Source organism: Podarcis cretensis (assembly GCF_951804945.1).
Source record: "Podarcis cretensis genome assembly, chromosome: 8".
NCBI classification, from domain to species: domain Eukaryota; kingdom Metazoa; phylum Chordata; class Lepidosauria; order Squamata; family Lacertidae; genus Podarcis; species Podarcis cretensis.
Window position 1 is genome coordinate 62,488,642 of NC_137177.1, and position 21,456 is coordinate 62,510,097.

Here is a 21,456-nt window from a genome sequence, read left to right on the forward strand (position 1 = left end):
GTCCAGCTAGTCTTTCTCTGTATGCCTTGGTCTTGGAGCTTCCTCTTGTTAACCTCATGACTCCATGATAGCAACATGTAAGCTTGTGCTCAGAATGGTTTTGTCTCCCAGGAGTAATAAACCTTAAGTTTCCTTATTCCAACAACCAGCCATCTTACCAGACTATTCCTGCACTCCATATATACACACACAAAACTTAATGCCTGCAAACCTGTCTATCATTTTGGTCAATGCTAGGATGAGACGAGAGCTTCTGATTCCTTGTTGGGTAAGCAGGACCTTAGGAGACTTGCTGTCCTGCAACAATCGACCTCACCAGGACGTGGTGATCTTAGGTCTGTTTCTATACCAATAATTACACATCACAATGTACCAGGCAGGAATCCTGCCCGATCAACCCCCCCCCCCTTCCCACCCTCATGGCATTCTAAAATTTGGATGGGATACAGACAGAATGCAAACTCAATTGTCTGTAGGACTTGCAAAAACAATCATGTGACCCTCTTTCCATCTGCATGTTAATGCCTGTGTTTTTTAGAGTCTCACTTAAGTTCTCGACGTACACTTCTATTCAGAGGCTCATGCTGTACTCTGGGTTTAATATACTATTTGCTTAATGGCCCATTGACATAATCATTTGATATAGATCCTAGTCATACCACATTACCAGGTTGTGATATATTAATATAGCTACATATTAATAGTGGATGGGAAACCTATTACATCATTATCCATGAGCAATTAGTTGCTATCTGTCGCAGGTATACACATCTAGAGCTAAGTCATTAGGGGCCCTGCATTTTCAAAGTGCTGGACACTCACAGTTAAGATTGAAATCAACTGGAAATCTTGCCAGATCTATCACTGATGTGTGTGTGCGTGCACAAAAAAGGATTTGCTATAATTTCCTACAAGTGAAGGCAAGAGGAGAGTGCAATTTCTCTAGAATAGTGAGAAAAAAGATGGGCTGTGTCCAATGTTAGTCCACTTAAGGTAGATCCATGGAAATTAATGCACACAACTAGCAGCTGAATACTTTTTTTGTTTTGTTCCAACAGGTTTTTCCAACTGGATAAATGGGTCTTTACCATGAGCATCCTTTTGTTAGGATTATCATCTTGTTTCAAATGTATTTGTAGTTTTTGTAATTGTCTTATGTGTCAATCACCTTGGTAAAGTATTGTAAAATGTGATTAATATATTAATTATAGTAATGATAACTTAGGTCCATTAATCCCAATAGATCTACTCTGGATAGGACCTGGCTGGAGACAATCAACATAGATTAAGGAACCGTTTTGAGCTGCACTTCTTGCTGACCAAAATTGGTCTAGCTTGGCTGAAGATAAAGGTCTAATTTTGTGCATGTATTTTCATCAGAAGCTAGATAGGATTGGACAGAATAGGTTTACAATGCTAACTGTGAAGGAGGGACAATGGATCACTCTGGATTTCTTTTAGAGTGTATAGCATACACCCAGTTTACAGTTCAATGCAACTATGATATTACTGATGAGCCTTGGATTCATTTGGATTGAGCTGACCCAAGGCGGTTTGGGCTCTGCAGGTGACCACTGATCACTTTGTATTGTTTCAACAGTGAGTCAAATGTCAAATATAGATCTGCCAAAAAACAAACAAACAAACAAAAACGGTTGGGTGGTATTTCATGGAAGCAGCAAAAACAGAATCCAACCACATGAAAAATATTAGCGTTTGCTCATAAAACACCTTTAGAAGAAGAAAACAATTTGGAAAACTGCACGATTGCTTCCATGTGTGTGCATGCAAATATAGATGTACAGTTCATAAACCTACCAAAAAGAATGATCCAATTCTCAAGTTGCTCTAAAAAGAAATGCCAGTTATTGTATCTGAGTGACAGTGCTCATCAGCCAAAAATACTTACCCAGTTTTTGGAAAGACCTTTCACTAAACATTGGATAGCTCCACATTGGCCAGATGTAGGCCATGTGCTAAATTACTCTTTATTACTGGAATGTATTTTGGGTTCAGGGCTACATAACTTTGGAAGCAACATGTTTGCCAAAGCTATGGGATTCGCTATCACAGCTCAGCACGTTTCATTTCTAGCTTTTCATAGCTTTTAAACAACTGTTTTATATTTATTTGGACCTGATTTTATTGGGTTGTGGTAATTATTTTTGCTGTTTGGTAATTTCTTAACTTTATTATGTCTATACTTGCTTAGATTTTAACTGACCATTTTTTAATGAATTGTTAGAAGCTCTGGAAACCCTTATGGGTTGAAGTATAGAATAAGAATGTACAAACGATACAAAAATTAATAAACAGTTTTGCTAAAAAATGATATTGTTATATGTGATGAAATTTCAGGGATCCCTCAGAAAAACAATTTTTGGGTAGTGCAACCAGTTTGGCTGCACTGGGCACCACAACAATGATTTAGAACGGAGTGTGAGGGGCAGGAGACGCACCAAATTTTTGTCCATAACTGCCTTCAGAGTTCTGAAGGAACCTCCTAGCTGTGACTTTTTATAAGACTCAGCTGCAACTCCCAGCTGTTTCCATTTCTGCAGACACTGACCACTTTCTTACATAATTGTAAGCCAAACTTGGCAGCTCATCAGGATGTATCAGGAATGAGCTGTGTACTTGTGCACACTACAATATTACTCCCACTTAGTTCTTCCCCTGACCACAAGCTTATCATGGTTCATCCTCTGTAACAAGTCAACCACAAACCATGGCTACAAGTTGGTGAGCAATCATGATTTGTTAGGGAGCAACAAGCCACAACTCCTGGTTTGAAGGTAACACAATCACCAAGGCCGCCTGGTTTGTTTATCACATACATGCTAGGCAACAAGTGATACATGAGCAAACTGGTAGCTGATGTCAAAGAGGACCATATTTGTGAGGAGACTGTGATTCCCGAGGAGTCTTCCCCTTATCCTGCGTTTTTGGGGGGCCGGGCTTTGCTGACTTTTCAACATTTCCCTGAATACATGGGAACCACTTGTCCTTAAGCAAACCCAAACACAAACCACAGGGCTGATCATGTGGGGTGTCTCCCAGAGGAATAGGCACCTGGGAAGCACACAAGAAATCAGCCCCACCCACGTGGATCACCCTCACCCCCAGATCTAGTTGGGTCCTATGCACCACTAACAGCTGGGCTCTTCCAGCTGTGGCATGATGCAACTTCAATGACTCAAGCATGTGGATGAAGCTGATTGCATGTGTTCACCAGGTCCCCATTCTATATGATCAGCCCTGACTAGGTGGCCTGCATCATTCAGATGCAGCCCCCTACCCCATCGTGCTGGCTCACAGACGAGTGCTTCCCATGTGGTCAGGACAATGTTCAAAGGTCACCAGAACTGGGCCAAAAAAAGAGACAAGGGGGAAGGAAGAGCAATTTTTGTCGGCTCCAGACATAGATGAAAAACCTTTGTCTCTTCCTCTTGAACTTAAGACAACTGGCAGCCATATGTGTAAGCAAACAAAAGTTTTACTACTTTGCTCTTACAGAGATCACTCTCAGATCTTTATTTCTCTGCCAGTTGGCTATGGAATGAAGAAGAACAATAGATTCAAGATAAAGCTATTTGCATTTGTGATGAACGCAAGGACTATCTACCTTGCATTATCCTAAAAAAAAGAAAGAAAAGAAAAATTAAACCACATTTTTAATTAACTGATAAACTATTAATCAAATTTTTGCAATGTTAGGTGACACATTATTCATTTAGATAGAATGACTGTGAACTTAACTAATCAAATCTGATTTGCTCACATATGCTTGATTGAAATACATTTTAACTAGTATATACAAAGAGAAAATCTTGGATTTCTTACCTAATCTTCAGAGTATACTGCTGAGTTAATAAGGGCAGTATTTTTTTTTTTAGAGGAGACCACCATTTCTTAATCTGCATATCAAAATCAAGAGCAACTTAATTGCAAAACACATATTCCTGAAATCTAATCATTATACTGCTTTAGGGTATTTTATTGAAGCATGTTAAATTATGGACAGAATATTAATGATGAAGCTAATCAAACCCAATTAGTCACTTCTAACAATAGTCACATAAATATACAAGTCAGGTACTGAAGTACCGTAGGTAAGATTTTAATTTTTTTTATATCAAATTCATGTGGTATTTATGAATTACATACTTGTTATTTTTAATCTAAAAACCTAGGACAGGTCATTTCGAAGAAAATGAACAGGGCTAAAAGGCAAATGAATCTCTTTCATAATATTTGTATTTGTGCTATTGGTTTTTCAATGTATATATACTATGTTTGCTGCAACGCTGCGCATATGGAGAAATTATGTGAGCGGAAATACTGGAATGAAAAATGCATGTAGGAATTGCATTAAGAATATATCTAAATGCAGATTCTGCAACAGAAGATCAGTGCAGTGCAGATATAGTCATGTGTTTGCCTCTGAACATACCTGTGTAAGAATTTTGGTTTTACTGCAGGATCAGACCAAAAACCTATCTAGTCCAGCATGCTGTTCTGACAGTGGCCAGCTCAATGCCTATGAAGGACCCAAGTGCAACAGCACTCTCTGCGCTTACGATTCCGAGCAGCTGGAATTCAGAGCCATCATGGATTTGCAGCTATTGATCACTGTATTCTCCATATATTTGTCTACTCTGCTTTCAAAGGAACCAGAATGCAGTAAACCGCCTTCTGAACTTCATTAATTGTTTTGATTTTAATGTACTCTTTACCCCCCACAGATGCATTTCTGTATGCATTGCTTGGCTGCAAAATTTGGAGAAGAGTGAATTTTGAAGGGTGTGTGTGCTTCAGTTAATGCATTGGTTTGGAAAGTGCAAATTCAGTAGGGTGGCCATCAAGTGTGAACTGCATCTCTTCCCCAGCATCCCTACCTTTCAGTGGCTGATCACAAAGAAGCAGAAACAATCCTAAGACAATAGTTGAAAACAGCAGAACGAAGATGGTGGTGTTTGGTGTGTATATAGCAGTGGAGTACAGAAATAAATAGTGAAGAAAGAACAGGTTGCCTTTTTGTCTACCTTCCCTCCAGTAGTTGAGGTAGCTTTTTGCAAGCACCGTCACTTTACTTCCAACAACAACAACAAAACCCCACAACAGATGCAGACTTCACAAGGAAGCAACCGTATACAAAGTAAGTTCACACATGGCTCAAACACCAGCTGAAACACGCAAGACAATAACCTTGCTTGGGTGTTATTCCTGAACAGGCTACCCCATAGGGCCATGAACACAAGCCCTGCTCCTAGCCTGACCCTTTCCACATTGAATAGGAATGTCATATATTCTCCTGAACATGGTTACAAGCCTCCCTGTGATCAGAAACCCCAATACTGCAGGATTCCTGCCTGCAAAAAGGTTCACAACATGCTAAGGATCCCCCTTAAGACCTTTCCGCTCACCATGGGTGAAGCAGCTACATGTGGGGATGTTGGGGAGGAAAGAGACATGCGTCTTCATTCCTGCACCATGAATTGAGATACTACATGTAGGAATAATGTCTTGCTGCTAGCTGCAAAGCAAGCCATTGTGAGGCCAGATGGCAGTCCATAATTTAGGGTATCCCGCAATTTGGGTGTCATGTACAGAAAGTCCCCAATATTCACCTATCCACATGAGTGCATGGGCAGCACCTGTCAGGCCCATCCCCTCTGCAGTTGAGGTTGGGGTGTGGTGAAAACTTAGTAACCTTAGGGGAAGGCTGGGGGACATGTGGCCCTCCAGACGTTATTGGACTCCCATCATCCCCAACAAGCATAACTAATGGTCAGGGATGATAGGAGTTGGGAGTCCAACAGCACCGGGAAGACCAAAAGTTCCCCAGCCCTGCCTTAGGGACAGGTGTACTAGTAGCACAGAGCAGCAAGTGCACCTAACCTCACCTGGAAGCTTTGGTTGGGACATCGCCTGACCTGCTCTGGCTTGTGGTGCAAGAAGACTACATTGATTAGATTCTCCACCTTTCTTCTGGCCAGAGTAGGGAAGGCCAACATCCTTCAGATCCCAGGTCAATCTGATTTTGGAACATAGGAAACATAGGAAGCTATCTTATATTGAGTCAGACCACTGGTCCATTGAAAGGCAAATGCTCTACCACTGAGTTATGGCCCTTCCCCCATTTTGCAGTCTGGATGCACAAAGTCTACTAAATGTACATTCAAATGTGTAGTTACAGTATCATGAGAATGTAAGAAGAGCTTGCTGGAGCTTGCCAATGGCCCATCAAGTCCATCATCCTGTTCTCAGAGTGCCACAGTGGTTATCCCCCATCAAAGTCCACTGAGCTGCCTTCAGAAAAGGGTTGTTTGGGTTTTCTTTTGCATGATTTTGCCATGTAAGCTAGTAATGTTGCAAAATCCTTTTTGTGATGTGTATGTACATGGTTCCCACTTTAGAATTTATAAAAGATTGAAAGGATTTGTGCTCTTAAACCATTTCTTAGGCAGTTTAAAAAAAAAATGTATATCTACCACCCACTGGATCTGCTTCAGTATTGGCATAAAGAATAAGAGTCTGTGGTTTCTCTCAATTTGTTTCACAGCCTCACTACAGTTCCTGTTTTTAATAAAGATTAATGCAATGCTCAGTAGCATTTGGAAGTTGACTGGGAAGAATTAAACAAAACTGGTGGGGAGTCAGTAAATAGGAGATGCCTTGGGCAGGAGAATACGGTTTGTTAGAACAGAACAGATGGTAAGGAACAATACAAAAGGTGAAGGAAATAAAAGGAGTAGTGGGCACTAAGGGAAATAGATTGAATTTTAGCTGTTAAAAGCACCGAGTTTGTTAATGAATATATTATATCAAAATGAATAGGGAAAATAAATACAAAGGGCTTGTGTCATTGTGAGGAGTGAAACAAAACGTGAAAATAAAAGGATAGGTAAGGACTTTAAAAATAAACAGGGTAACAACGAAACATTAGCATTGAAGCTGCTTATTTTTCATGCTTGCCTGAAGGCAAGGAAATTGGTAATGTTCCATTGTTCCCTCTTGTGGGTGAGGTACTAGAGTGAAGTCACTTAAGTCCCAGGCAAACGGGTTGGTTTACCTTATTTATTGAGGACATCATGTTCCAGCTTGCCTTTAAAGTGAAGTCACAACCATCTGAATTTGGAACCGAGTGTCCTGTTTTGCAAATAGATTGCAGCCAGATGCAGTTGATTAGATCACAAAATTCCTCCTTTTTGGAGCAGAGGAAGGGAAAGGAGGAGGCTTGTGGAGTGCAGCTGAAAATTTGGGCTATGAGGATGTACAAGAAATTTGTAAGTCTTGATCGCAAGCTTAGGAGTGATAGCACACTGGCTCAATCTAGCTCAACTGCAGGTGCTCAGAAAACATACAGATAATGGGAAGGCCCATTTTTTACATCTGCAGGCGTGGCAGTGGATGTGCTAGATTGATGTCTGGCCTCAGGGACTGTATAAGTGCCAATAAACTAAAGTTTAATCCTTGTAAGATTGAGGCGCTGTTCCCTAGACTAGTGGGATGTGGTATGGTCTGCTCTAGGTGAGGTTACACTCCTTCTGAAGGAGCAGGTACAAAGCTTGGGGTTGCTTCTGGATCCACTACTGTTGCTTACATAAGAATGTAAGAAGAGCCTACTAGATCAGACGAATAGCCCATCTAGTCCAGCATCCTGTTCTCATATGAACCAGCCCAGATCCTGTACTTGTCATCTGAACCCTTTTTCTGTGTGCTTCCTCTGAATAGCGTGGAGCGTGGTAACATAAGAGAAGGTGACATAAGAGAAGAGTGGTGGCTCCTTGTTTGTGAAATGCTCTCCCCACTCATGCCCACCACCAAACCTATTTGTTCTTAGTGAATAAAAATGTTTTGCCAGGTACCTAAGTCCCAAAACAGCTGGAGGGCCAAGTTTGGCCATCACTACACTAAGGCCTTTGGATCCTTATCTTTTAGTGGGGTTCTGTTGGATCTGCTCTTTTATATATGTAATTGGTGAGCATTTAGGGGTTGTTTTTCCTCTTGTTTTTAAAAGTAAATTTGAATTCACCTTTCTGAAAAAAGCAACTAATAAATAGAACAAATAACTCTCTGAGCCTTATTTTTTATTTATTTTATTATAGATCATGGTTTTTATCCAGGGATCTTGAGACAGTGTAAACTATATTGTCTAGCTGTTTCCTCACCTGGCAGTGATTATTAGACCAGATCTGCTTAGCTTCAGGAAGGTTGCTGCTTCATGTACTTTCATACTATGCTCTTAGAAGAATGAAACATTTCTTATCATCTCATCCAGTAACCAGGTGGACCTATTCTCTATAAATAGATCAGTACTTTGGAAAATTCCAGACTGGGAAGCAGTTTAGAAAGGAAGGAATTTAGTTACAGCATGCAAGGGCCCTAAAGAACCCATTTACTTGTGAATAATTCCAGAGAACTTCACACAATCATGACTTTCTCAAAACTTCAACTGTTCCCCAAGGTCTCTTCTAACAGGAAATGTAAAGTGTGCAAGCCCCATTCTTTCCATTTCCCTTTGATCTGCTTTCCTCTGGTCTGAAGACAAAAGCAAGGCCCTAAGAAGTATTGTGTTTTGTCTCTGCTGCACCTGGTAAAAGTTCAAACTCTTGTCTTCTTGACCTAGGATATGCAACCACTTTCACAAAGTTCCTCTGAAAAATAGCAAGTCCCCTCAAGCTGCTGTGCTGGTGCAGCTGCATGGTTCAGAGCTGACATCTCAGGCACAAATTTCATGGAGAGATGCAACATTGAAAGCTTATTACATTGATTAGACATTTGTATGGGAATAGTAAAGAGGCATTGTGTGTGCATGGGTGTGTGTACACTGGGCAAGCTGCTCAACTTTAAATCCATCCAGCTAACTTAGAGACAATGGAAGCCCAAAGCCTTGATTTATTGATGTAATCTGTGGCAAATACTTGCAGGCTGGAATATATAACTCTGATACTATGACATCTTACCTTTAAAAGGTTATATGCAATGCTATATCTACACAGAGGAGGCTTTATTTGGCTACAACAACTCAATGCTCCAAACTGACAAAGCACTGCAAAATACCGTAGATAAATACTCCTCACTTGAAGCACCTTTTGACCACAGAGTGCTGCAGCAGTCTGGCTTAAATAAAAAAATATGTTACCCCCAAGCATATTTAGTAATTAATAACTAGCAATATTATTGATTGATTCTGACAATTTATAAACCACTTATTTGAAAGTACCTCTAAGCAGTGTACAATAAACTTAAAAAAACACATCCAGATAAAGTTAATTAAAAAGTTTGTCACTTAAACTGCAGACTGAAATAAATAGGTTGTCATTAGGTGCCAGGTTTTCAACAGGGAATGGACTTTTCTGGTCTCAATGGAAAGGGAGTTCCACAAAGCTGGACCCTCAGTTCTGAATGCAGGATGGCTCCCGATGGATATTATCTGTGTACCCAAGCTACAGAGAAAATCGCTGACCTCAGTGATTGGGCAGGGATATAACTATATAGGCATCCTGGGCCCAAGTTAAGGTCCTTGTAAATTAATACAAGAACCTTGAACCTGGTCCTGTAACCAATGCAAGCTTTTGAGCACTGGAGTTCCGTGCTAGCGATAATCTGTCACCATCAACAGCCATAGTATTTTGCACTAGCTGCAGCCTGAGGGTAGCCCCAAATTGAGTGCATAAGAGAAAGAACAGTAATAATAGCAAAGTTCCTCCTAACCAAAATTCAAGATTAACATGCTTTGTAGATGTAGAAGTGTTTTGATCATACCCCAGCATGATCTGTAACGGCTGGTTTCAGAATTAACTGCAACCTTGGTCAGGCTTTATGGATTTTTTATATATCACAACAATAGTTTTGATGTTTAGAACAGCCTTGCAGCTGTTTCATCAACATTTTATGCCATAAAAGGACAGAGAGAAAAGAGGAATTATAAGATATTGAGATGAAGTTGATGATGACAAGCCATATCCACCAACACCCACGTCCTGGGCTAGATTCATCTCTTGGGTTTCCACTTGGCATTCCAGAAGCATAGCACATGGACTATCACTTACAGTTGTAGTTCAAATGTTGGGGGGTTTTTGTGTTGTTGTTTTTTTAATCCAGCTTTGAAGTCTTAAATATGATGACAGCTGGAATTGCATCTTCTTTTGGGTAGAAGCTCTTTCCATCCTCTAAAAGTGGACTAAAGGCTATTTTCTTAGCAAACTTGCACACCTAGCCTTCATCTTCTAAACCGAGCAATCCCAATAACAAAATGCACCTGCAGAGTCTATGCTTGTAGGATGCTAAAATTGTTCTCAGTGAGAAACTCAAGACCTGACTTTTCATTCGCATTAACTCTCAACAGGTGACATAAACTGATATCACTGTTTTAAACACAGTCTATCAGTAGAGCTGAATGTAATTCTATGATTCTGGGCATAGGAGCGAACTCCTAGGGGCTGAGGTTCCTTTGTGTCCCCCCCATAAAATATTTGAGGGCCCCCCCAGTTGATGGGCATTGCCATTCAAATGGTGTGTGTGTGCCACGTCATGTGAACAATTATGTGGGGTGAGGCCTACTTGCCCCCCCCCCAATATTTTATTCCTGTGGTATTCCTGATTCTGGATGAGGCTACAATGAACCTACAGTGAAGTCTGGAAGAAGCATGTTGGCCAGCAAAGTGGACCAGGTAGCAAGAGTGAGTGATCAACAAGTAAAGACAGTAGCAACATAACACCCCAGCTCTCCAGTATATCCAGGGTGTTGCCCCAAGTGCTATGAATCATTGCCCTCAAGCATCCACAGAGCAAAAAATAAACACAGGAGAGGGTGCCAATAAGTCTACAATAAATTGCGGGTGTAGTGACTGCGTTGTGGCTTTGTTTTTAAAAAAACTGTCTCTCCCAGAAGAATCATGGAACTATATGTGACGTGTAGTTCTACCTTAAGTAAAAAAGAGTCGGAATCCATTAGGTATGTATCTGGTTAGCTTTGAAAGTTTAAAATTGACAAGTTCAAAAGTTTACCTCCTTAACACAGAAAACATGGGGAAAGTCCACTAAAGTGACACTAATCTTATTTAAGCCAGAAGATTTTCTGCCGCATGAGACTGAATGCAGAAAAGCTGGAATTTCCAGGTGATGCTAATCAGACCCAGCAGAGAAGCAACTAGAAAGCATACAAATTAGCCCTCCAGTTTCTACAATGACAGCAAATAAGAACTGGATTCAGTAAGGTATCCATGTGATATGGGAACTGAGGAACATGCTACTGGTGTGATCTGTTACTTTTTTCATTTTAGCCCCAAATCTCAATTCAAAGGTAAATTTTAGACGTTTTCTTCAGATTTTGAAATCTGATTCCCAGGAATATACTGATCAGCTGGTCACAACCAGTTACTCTCCTCTTTCTTCTGCTGACTTGCCACTAATTATGTTGTTGAGCTGGGGGAATGAAAATACTTTGGCATGCTTTGTGTTGCTCCTGAAGCCTCATTGTTTCTGCTTTGTGTGAGATTTTCTTAGCAAAGGAGGAATAAGAAGCTAAAATTAAGTCCCGTCCTTAATCTTCTTTATTTTAGACCAAGCATATCCCATCCCTACATGCTTCCCATGTAAGAATTTCACGGGTTAAACTAAGTACACACTGAATTTTTGCCTAAAGTGATGTATCATATTCTTCTAGGGAAGTGTCTGCCTGACACGGTTAGAATATTTTTCCTGTGGCAGATTAAATGTAGACAGTTCAGTAACCACCCCACAGTTCGGTTTGTATATTAACGGCAATATAGGCAGTACTCTGACAAATGATGTACATTGTGAAATGTTGTCAATTGCCGGCGTTGAACTAGACTGCAGATGCCGTGTATTTTAGTCACTAAAGCAAAGATTAGTGGCATACCCACTGGTGAAAAGTTGTATAAATTGACACAACTGGAGCCATTTCTGTGCTTTCTCACCAAATTTAACAGATGCAAAATGGTGCTTGTTGACATAAATTTACTGCACCATGTCTCATTTGTTTACTTCATGCTGCTTTGTGCTCTATCATGGCAGCAGAGTCAATTTTAGGGGGCGGCGGTGCTTCAATGTTCTGTCTTTTGGCTTTCCCAACAGTTTGTGAAACAAACAGGCATTTTGTAAAGCTTTCAGTATCCATAGCATCTGAATGCCACATATTAGCAAGTTCCTGATTATAAGGCTGATTACTTAATTAGGATGTTTCTAATGTTCAAGAAGTGAAGTAAGAGTGTCAAAAGGAAGTTATTTAGTAAGAAGAGCATAAAAAATAATAGATTTACATAAAAGATCAGGAACTAAAACTAGAAACTTCTTGCTAGGTATGCTGAGAATTATGCAAGAATTGTATTCAATGCAAAGTTACTGTAATAATTCCATTCTGTGGAAGAGTGAGGCTGCATATATCTAAGGCTCATATTCTTAAATGTACTACTGATCTAAGAATAGGGAGATATTTGATTCAGTTCACATTAAAAGGCAAATCAGCCAAATTCGCACTTTCAAAACTTATATGAGAACCAAAACACAGCTATCCTTTGAAAGTCACACATCCGAATTTTGTGATGTAGTTCTCTAGTGAAATAATGTTCACAAAAATGCATCCATTAGGAAAACATGTGCATAAAAATGAGATTAGTGAAAATAGCACACAAGAATACACCATATTATGGGAAAATACTTGCAAAAATGTGTACATTTCCATATAAAAATATGTTTATTAAGAGACATTCACACTAAAACATTGACATATTTTCAGGAGGGGGGAAATGCTGCAAAAATGTAGAGAACTGAATGTAGGAAAAATAAGAAACTGAAAGAACCAAAACTGATTGATCCTACCATCCCTGTCTAAGGGGTATGCGAAGCTTAACAAAGATTCACCCAATTCCATAGAATTGTACTGTTGGATTCATTTCAATTGGACTGAAAATGAGGCCTCTATTTTAGGTAACCATAATGGTTGTGACAACAAGCTTTTTATATGTTTCAGAGCTTAGAGACAAGAGTAGTGAAATGTCAGTTGTTGGGTTGTTGTTTTTTAAATACAATACTTCCTCACAATAAATATCCAATTAAGGAGTAACCTGGTAGGTCAGGGGTGGGGAACCTTTGGCCCTACAGGTGTCACTGGAGTACAACTCCCATCATTGATGGCCATACTCTCTGGGGCTGATGGGAGTTATAGTCCAAAAGCATTTGAAGGGACACAGGTTCCCCACCCCTGTGGTAGGTGATGGGGCAAACAATGCTGCAAGAAGGACCTCTGTTCTATTCATCAGGAATGCATAGTGAAAATGATGCCACCTCCTGGGGTCAAACTAGACAGGATGTTAAATGCATGAATGAATGTAATGTGTCTAATCTTGCGGTGGATTGTTCCCCCTGCCTTTAAGTGAGCCCTGAAAAACTTGTTTTGGGTAAGCTCTGACCACAAATTTTATTTTGAGAGCCTGAAGGAACATTGCTTCATACCTACACTTCACAATTCTAGAATAACAAATCATCCTGTATAATTTTTTTTTTTAAAATCTGCATTTTACAGACACCACGGTTTCCAGTCTAACCCAATGCTTTGTTATTACAATGGTAAGCAACATGCATACTCCTTGCCTAAAAAGCATATTCTATAACAGATACCTTTCCCCTTATCAAATTATGGTTACTCACTTGATGGAAGAAGGCACCACACCTACTCAGAGGAGCATGTCTCTGTTGCGGACACCACACACACATAAACACACACACAGTGCTGAAATACAAACTACAGCCTATTCTATTTCCTGTAAGAGAATGTTTTTAAGCACTTTGAGGGGGAAAGGAGGGGACCCTGTCGGAGCTAGGGAAGGCCTCTGCAGGCACTGGGAACCCCTACAATATGGATTCAACGTATGTAGTCTTCCATTGCTTGGTATATGTGTTCTTTTCTTTCCCCAGTCCTTTTGTGAAGATTTACAAGTCTAGCCTACCCCGTTAGGGAAATGATTTCTTCCTCTCTAGGGAATGGATAAAAAGCAAAGAGCAAGTCTAGCTCAATTTGAATGATAACCAAGGCAGCAAAAATCTAATAGCTCAATGTTTTGCCAGTGGAGAAAAACTCTTCCCGGTGATTGGCTTGCAATGATTATTCTTACAATACACTTGCAATAGTGTGTATTTCTTTGCGTTTTGCCACACGTTTTAAATACCTATTTTGGTTCAAATTCTGTTAACAATTATTTCACGATAAGACTCAGATTTAGAAGTCACAACCTAAAGTTCACTATTTTAGAGCTGGATAGCCATTGTATTTTGACACAGGTTCTTGGATTATTGGACTTATTTCTAAGTAGTTAAAAATCATAGAGCTCAGTGAGATTCATTCCCAGGGTTGAATTCAAGTAAGTTCTACTCAGACTACAACTATTGAAATTAATGAACCCAAGTTAGTACAGTAGTACCTCGCAAGACGAATGCCTCGTAAGACGAAAAACTCGCAAGACGAAAGTTTTTCGTTTTTTTAGTTGCTTCGCAAGACGGATTTCCCTATGGGCTTGCTTCGCAAGACGAAAACGTCTTGCAAGTTTGTTTCCTTTGTCTTGCAAGTTTGTTTCCTTTTTCTTAAAACCATGCATTCAGGGGGTGCAGTTGCGACGTGACTTCGAGGAGCAACTCATAGCACGCGGTGTGGTAGCCTTTTTTGAGGTTTTTGAAGACTTTGGTGATTTTTGAAGCTTTTCCAAAATCCGTGCTTCGCAAGACGAAAAAACTCGCAGAACGAATTAATTTCGTATTGCGTGGTACCACTGTAATTAATAAACTTTAATGGGCCTATGCCGAGTAGGAATTTTGTTTCATATTTCAGGTTCTACAAATGCCAGAACTGTTGGGTGGTAATCCTACTCAGAAGTAAACCCTACTGAATCCAAGGGGGCTTACTCCCAGCAGGTAAGACAAGGCCTAAAGCCTTCATCTTTCTTAAGAAAGCATTTCTTGCTTCATCTTACTTCGGAGCAGATATGGGAAGGATTGTGTTGCAATAAGCATTAAAGCTTCATATACATGGGTGTGGCGTAAGAATTTTATGTTTTCTTTTTTGTGGTTTTATACAGGCAACCCCATTTATGTGCATTCCATAGGTGCGTGAATGACAGCACACGAACGCATCATGCCAAACCCAAAGTGACCCAAAAACTTCACAAAAAATTGCGGAATGGGGTGTTTGCAGGCTTTCTCAATGGTGTTTTAATTATATGTGATTACACTTAAATGTGCAGTGCCTTGGAACGCAATTCCTCACGTCAATGGTCAGGTGGTTGCCTGCCTGTAATGCAAACTGCCCTGTGACCTCCGAAGGAGGGAGCTATATAAATTTAATAAATAAAAAGCAGTGACCTTAATCCTACCTACTCATAAATAAATCCCATTGATCTCAAGGGGACTTACTCCCAGCAGGTCAGTGGGATGAGGCCTGAATTCAACCTCTTTCTCAAGAAGTATCACTCAGATCACCTCTTGGGTAGCCCCAGGTAGGGCTTGCACTGCAACACACATAAAAAGCTCCAACTAAGTCCTATTGTGAGCAAGCACTTCTTACTGCCACTTACCTCTTGAGTAGCTGCAGTAAAAACTGCATGTACATGAGAGCAGCCTCAGAAGCATGCCTATTCAGATTTCTGACATTGGAAAGAACAGGTCTCTGGAAATAAAGAGACGACATATGTACTTTTGTAAGCCAAGAAAACCCTCAATTAAAACAATTTTAAAAAGATTTTATGTTTAAATTAGATCGAAAGAATGGATTTCTGGACCAAAGCTCACAATTTGAAAAAGAACTCTTACAAAATAAGGATAAACTTTTGTCTAAAATGTAAAATTTTCTACTAGAATGGGAAGCAAAAGACACCCTTGTTAAAGCCTCAATGACACACTGGGCAATAGATATAGGACACAATATAGATCTCAACCTCTAGGAGAAACTCTGGAAAAGTGACCTGAAATTTATAGCATGTTATTCATTGAAAGAGAATTACCTGAAAATGATTAATAGATGGTACTTAACTCTGAATAGGTTGGCTAAGATTTAAAAAAACAGAATCAGATATGTGTTGGAAGTATAAAGAAGCAGAGGGAACTTTTTTTTACATGTGATGTACATGTAAAAAGGTAAAAGTGTATTGGGAAATGATTTATAATGAATTGAAAAAAATGTTTAAAACTACTTTCTGAAAAAAAAAACTAGAGTCCTTTTTGTTGGATATAACTAATTCCTAGGTGTCAGAAAAGGTTGTTTATGTATGCAACAACTGTGGCCCATGTGTTGTTAGCCCCCAAAATGGAAAGTGAGCAAGGTCCTTCCAACTTAAAATGACTAAATATGAAAAATTGCAGACTTTATAAAGTAAGAAATCAAGAAGAATATGCATTTAAAGAAGACTGGAAAACATTTATTGAATATATGGAAAATAACTGCATACAGCTGAAAACGCTGGCAGCATTAAGATAACTCCAACAGAGTACCGGTAAATAAGTTTTGATGGATGTAAAAGTGGAAAACTTTGATTTGAATGGTTATAGTAAAATATGCATATGTAAAATGAACCATGGAAAGAGAGGAAGGGAAGTCACTGGATATTTTAAAAAGTTTGTAAGATGCTTGTTTGGAAATATAAAATTGAAAATTTGATAAATATATATGAGAGAGATACATATATATGATAGAGAAGATGTCAGTCCTATTGAAGCCAAAGGCACTTATTCCCCTCAGGTAAGCGGGTTTAGGACAGCTGCCTTCAGGTAATATATATAAATAAAAGAGAAGATGTCAGTCCTATTGAAGCCAAAGGCACTTATTCCCCTCAGGTAAGCGGGTTTAGGATAGCAGCCTTCAGGTAAGGCAGCTGGGCCTGATCTTGCGGCGCGTCCGAGAGAAGCTGTGAGGGAAACTGGCGGCGGCGGCGGCAGCTCCTCCTCCCGCCGCTTCCTCCTCCCCTTTCCTCGCCTCCTCCCGGCGGCGGCGGCTACCCAGAGAGCTGCACAGCCACGGCCAGGCAGGCGCGAGGAACGGGCCTCAACCGCCGCTTCCTCCTCCTCTTCCTCCTCCTGCGGGCCCGAGTCCACCAGAGGCTGGGGGCGACGCTCCATCCCCGGCGGCGCGGCGACAGCACCCGCTACTCCGACTTACCCCTGGGCCCCGGCTGAGGAAGCGGCGCCGGCGCGGCCCAGCATGCGAGTGTGAGATGTTTCGCCCGTCGTCGTCGGCAGCAGCAGCAGCAGCAGCGGCTCCTGACTGGGCCCAGGCGGCTTCGGCGGGCCCCGCGCGGCGGATGCGACTCCGGAGCCGGCGCTTCGCCCTCCACAAACATTTCTATAGGACTCATTCGCCTTGCTGAGGAGAATATATATCTATATATTCTCAATATATATATTGAGGAGAGAGAAACACATACGCAGGACCAAAAACAAAACCCCCTCCCCTCATAAGAGAGAGAGAGAGAGAGAGAAGTAAGAGGCAGGCAGAGGCCTAAAGCCTCCCGAGCGGCCGTTAGTTTTCGCCCCTCATCAAGGCTCCCCGCCCCCCCCACTCACGCCACGCGCAGGCACCGACACTCACACCCCCGGGCCCCGTTAGGTCCATGGAGGCGGCCGGCCGAGCCCCGCCGCTCAGCGCCGCCCAGCTGGGCCGCCTGCGGGACGAGCATGGAAAGGTAAACGGGGGTGGGTGGGGAAGGTGGGCCTGGGGAGGGGAGGGAGCGAGGGGAGGGACGGAAGGCGCCCTCCTGGTGGGGAGCTGCGTGGCTGTGAGGAGGGCAAGGGGGTGTTATGACGCCAGGCCCGGCGCCTCAGGCCTGGTCGGGGGCGCCTCGTGAGGTATGGGTGGGGGTTGGTTGCGGGGTATTGCTGCTGGTATTGGGGAGGGGGCCGCGGCCCGCGAGGGTCGGCTGGTAGGGGAGCGGAAGGGGACCCCGTCAGGGGGTGTGTCAGGCACGCTGCCTGTGTCATGGCAGCGCCATGTGGAGGGTTTGTTTTGCAGAGGGTTTCCTTTCCACTTCCCCATGTAGGTGTGTATGATGGACTTTCCTCTGTGTGTGTGTGTGTGTGTGTGAGAGAGAGAGAGAGAGAGAGAGAGAGAGAGAGCTAGCTTTAAACTGCAATTATTGGTAACCCCTCCCCAAAAAACAACAACAACAACACCTTAGTGCAATTTTAACCTTTCCTACTTGGAAATAAGTTCATCTGGATGGTACCCAGTGTTGGTTCTACTCGGCTTAGACCCCTTGAAATTAACGTGGTGGTTATTGCTATTCTTACAACATACATACATAATTCTACCCACTCATTTAATCCCAACAACAACAACAACCGCCCTGTCAAGTAGGTTAGGCTGAAAGGCAGTGCCTGGCCCATTATTATTATTATTATGGATGGCTTCCAACAGAATATTAAAATACAGTAATCCATCAAACATTAAAAGATTCCCTAAACAGGGTAGCCCCAGGTAGGGCTTGCTCCAAGGTCACGCAGGGAGCTTCATGGCTGAGTTGGGGATTTGAGCTCTGGTCTCTCATTGGCCCTAGTTGGACACTGCGTTATCTCTTGTCTCCCCAAGTCGGAATTCAGGGTGACTTCCAATGTTTAAAAACAATATTATAAAATACAGTACAAAGTGATAAGCAAGCTCGCTTAAAAAAAAAAACTAGTAAAAAACAATAGATAAAATACACCACAAGACATTTAAAACCAGTAATTAAAGTACAGTTTGCCTTGATCAGCAATCCAGTGATCAGCATCTTAGTTTTTGAAGGCCTGTCTGAACAAGGTCTTAGCCTGCTGCCAAGAAGGATTGCAAAGAAGGAGCCAATCTAACATCTTTTGGGAGGGAATCTGGGAGGAGCCTCAGAAAATACTGTCTCATGACACCACCAAAAGTTATGTCATATCCATTACAGTGGTACCTTGGGTTACATACGCTTCAGGTTACATGCGCTTCAGGTTACAGACTCTGCTAACCCAGAAATAGTGCTTCAGGTTAAGAACTTTGCTTCAAGATGAGAACAGAAATCGTGCTCCGGCAGCAGCGGGAGCCCCCATTAGCTAAAGTGGTGTTTCAGGTTAAGAACGGATCTCCGGAACAAATTAAGTACTTAACCCGGGGTACCACTGTACTTCCAATGGGTCTATTCTGAGTAGAACTCACATTGGATACAAATCACGGTGCTTCAGGTGGGGCTTATGTCCAGGCAACTGTGCATGGAGTTGTAGGCAAAAATGCAAACCTTACCTGGGAGTAAGTTCCGTTGAACTTCAGAGGACTGGCTTCTTAATAGGCCAGAGTTGTAGATAAGCCCACAAAAGTTTTTGGCCTGCGATAAAAACTTTTTTAAAACAAGCCTGCAGAGGAATAGTAGTGTTTGGTTTCTGTGCTGGGTGCAATCACTTGCTCACTTGGCCTGCATTTAGTTCTTGTCTGCAACTACTAGAGCTGAAATAGTGCTACATACTAAAAAGAAAAAAGACATCGAAGCATACTATTTAGCCTCTTGAAAGTTGCAATGACACATTTATTTGGAAGTGAGTCCACAGAAATTGGTAAAACTTACTTCCAAGTATGTGGTTTGTTTATGAGAGTTGAGCATGTTCAGTAGCTACAGAACTTTTGAGTGTCAGTTTGGAAAGAGAAACACAAAGGGGGCCACAGAATGGGTTAGGGCAGTGGTTTGAAACCAGTTTGCTGTGGCACCCTGGGGCAACACTGGCTTCTGTTCTTCTTTCCTTCCCTCCCTCCTCTGATGCCCTCTCGCATCTCTGCCTCCCAAAGGCTTGCACAGCTATTTGTTGCAGCAGCCCTGGCTACAAGCTCTGCGGGTGAATGGTGTTTCTGGAGCTGGCCAGGGGGTGCTTCCCAGGTCTCTGTAGGGCAGTGTGAGAAGGCACCTCTCTTTGGGGCAGGGAGGGCAGCTCAGAGACCAGGGGCGGCAGCTGCGGCTGCCCAGAGGAATCCCAAGGAGAGGGGAGAGGAGAGGTGACTGAGGGAACACTCTACAAGGGAGGGTGTTTGAGAAAGGGTGAGGGGCTGCCAGCTCTGCATGCAAGGGGTGACATAACTAGGGTCCTGAGCCCTACAGGGTGTTGCAGAAAGAATGTCAAGGGACTGAGCCAGGGACTCAGAAAGGTTGAAAACCTCTTGACTTAGGGTATTCTGTAGGAGTGATATGGCTGACTGACTGGAACCCTGAACAGGAGTGTTCCTGTTTGAAAGTGAGGACACAGCAATATATTGTTGCCTATCCCACATGTTACTCTAGGAGTAAAACAGAGCTGGATGATGAGGATAAACTGACCAATGGTTGTCTTCAGGCTGGACAGAGTAGAAGTCCTTTGCTTATTCTGGCTATCAGGAAATTGCATACAACCTGCTGTGAGGGTATTATAGGACTACCACATGGGGAACAAGGCAGAAAAAGCACACCACTTTACTTTGGACGACATTACCATGGTTCATACATTCAGTGGGAGAAGTTGCTGTGGTACAGTGTGGCGGTGAAGTGGTGCAAGCAGCTTCACTCCATTGCACAACCTTGACTGTGCACTGAACCATCCACATGATCATCAGTCATGTGCAGGCTTGGTTCATATCATCTTTTCACCTCTTTCATATGGGATAAGCAACATCAACTGGGCCTCTGCATGACTGGCCATTTCTTCAGAAAGTGTGGTTTACCCTGGAAACTAATCGTGTTTTATAGGAATAGGACTTGGCTCACCCATCATAGGGTGACTGTTTTTTTGTTTGTACTTTCTACATGTGCTTGCACAAACACTGAAAAGTAACTTAAGTGGAGCAGAGGAGCTCCCTATATATTACACATCTTTGAATCCCTTTGCATGTTGTACAGGACTACTGTATAGACAAACACCAGGTCAGCTAGTGTGGGAGAATGCAGCAGAAATAATAGAAAAAGCAGCATTTGCAGATGGCTTAGTGTCTCCTGTTGAAGTGCTATTACATTCTATTTTCCTGCCCACAACCCCTAGTGAGGTGAGTAGAATACATTAGTTATCCATCCCTATGAGATGCATATAAGACACTTTGGATGGGGTGAAAATATGACTTTTTTGGTTTTGGTTTTGTATTGCACTGATAACTTTGGGAAAATTTTACATTTTATTTGTCTTGCAAGAGGATAGATTCTTGTTCCCAGCATTGTACAAGTAATAGTGAAGAGAGCCCCTATGTTTAATCATAGAGATCTGATATAGTTGGTTATTTTGTTCTGTTACAGTTTAAAATGTTAGCATTAACAATATTAAACAATGGTAAGCTATAGTTGTGGTGGCATCATAATGCTCAAAATGGCTACAAGTTATTACATGAAATAGGTGTTAATTAGACAAGAGTAGCAAGAATCCCAGAGAGCTGAGAGGAGGGTTTAACATGGTTTCCACTGGCATATCTATTGACAATCCAGC

General features: G+C 41.8%; 1 protein-coding gene and 1 long non-coding RNA gene across 5 annotated transcripts in view; one reads left to right on the forward strand and one right to left on the reverse strand.

Moving 5' to 3' along the window:
- Window positions 1–3,478: 3,478 nt before the first annotated feature.
- On the reverse strand, window positions 3,479–17,433 carry LOC307223122. 2 transcript variants are annotated; one of them, XR_013841958.1, is made up of 4 exons: window positions 16,872–17,433; window positions 15,594–15,685; window positions 3,844–3,917; window positions 3,479–3,636 (listed from the first exon to the last, which is right to left on the reverse strand). It is a non-coding gene; the product is annotated as an uncharacterized lncRNA (long non-coding RNA). The 2 variants fall into 2 exon arrangements; XR_013841959.1 differs by lacking the exons at window positions 3,479–3,636; window positions 3,844–3,917 and adding an exon at window positions 6,104–9,126.
- Window positions 17,434–17,474: 41 nt separating this feature from the next.
- URI1 (URI1 prefoldin like chaperone) overlaps window positions 17,475–21,456 on the forward strand; it is a 46,167-nt gene continuing 42,185 nt past the window's right edge. Inside the window, exon 1 of one of the 3 annotated variants that reach the window (XM_079988859.1) lies at window positions 17,475–17,693. In XM_079988859.1, the coding sequence (XP_079844985.1) occupies window positions 17,622–17,693 (72 nt within the window). In that variant the 5' untranslated portion in view covers window positions 17,475–17,621. Of the gene's footprint in view, window positions 17,694–17,793; window positions 17,857–21,456 lie in introns of those variants that run through there. The other 2 variants (XM_079988861.1, XM_079988860.1) reach the window with 2 other exon arrangements.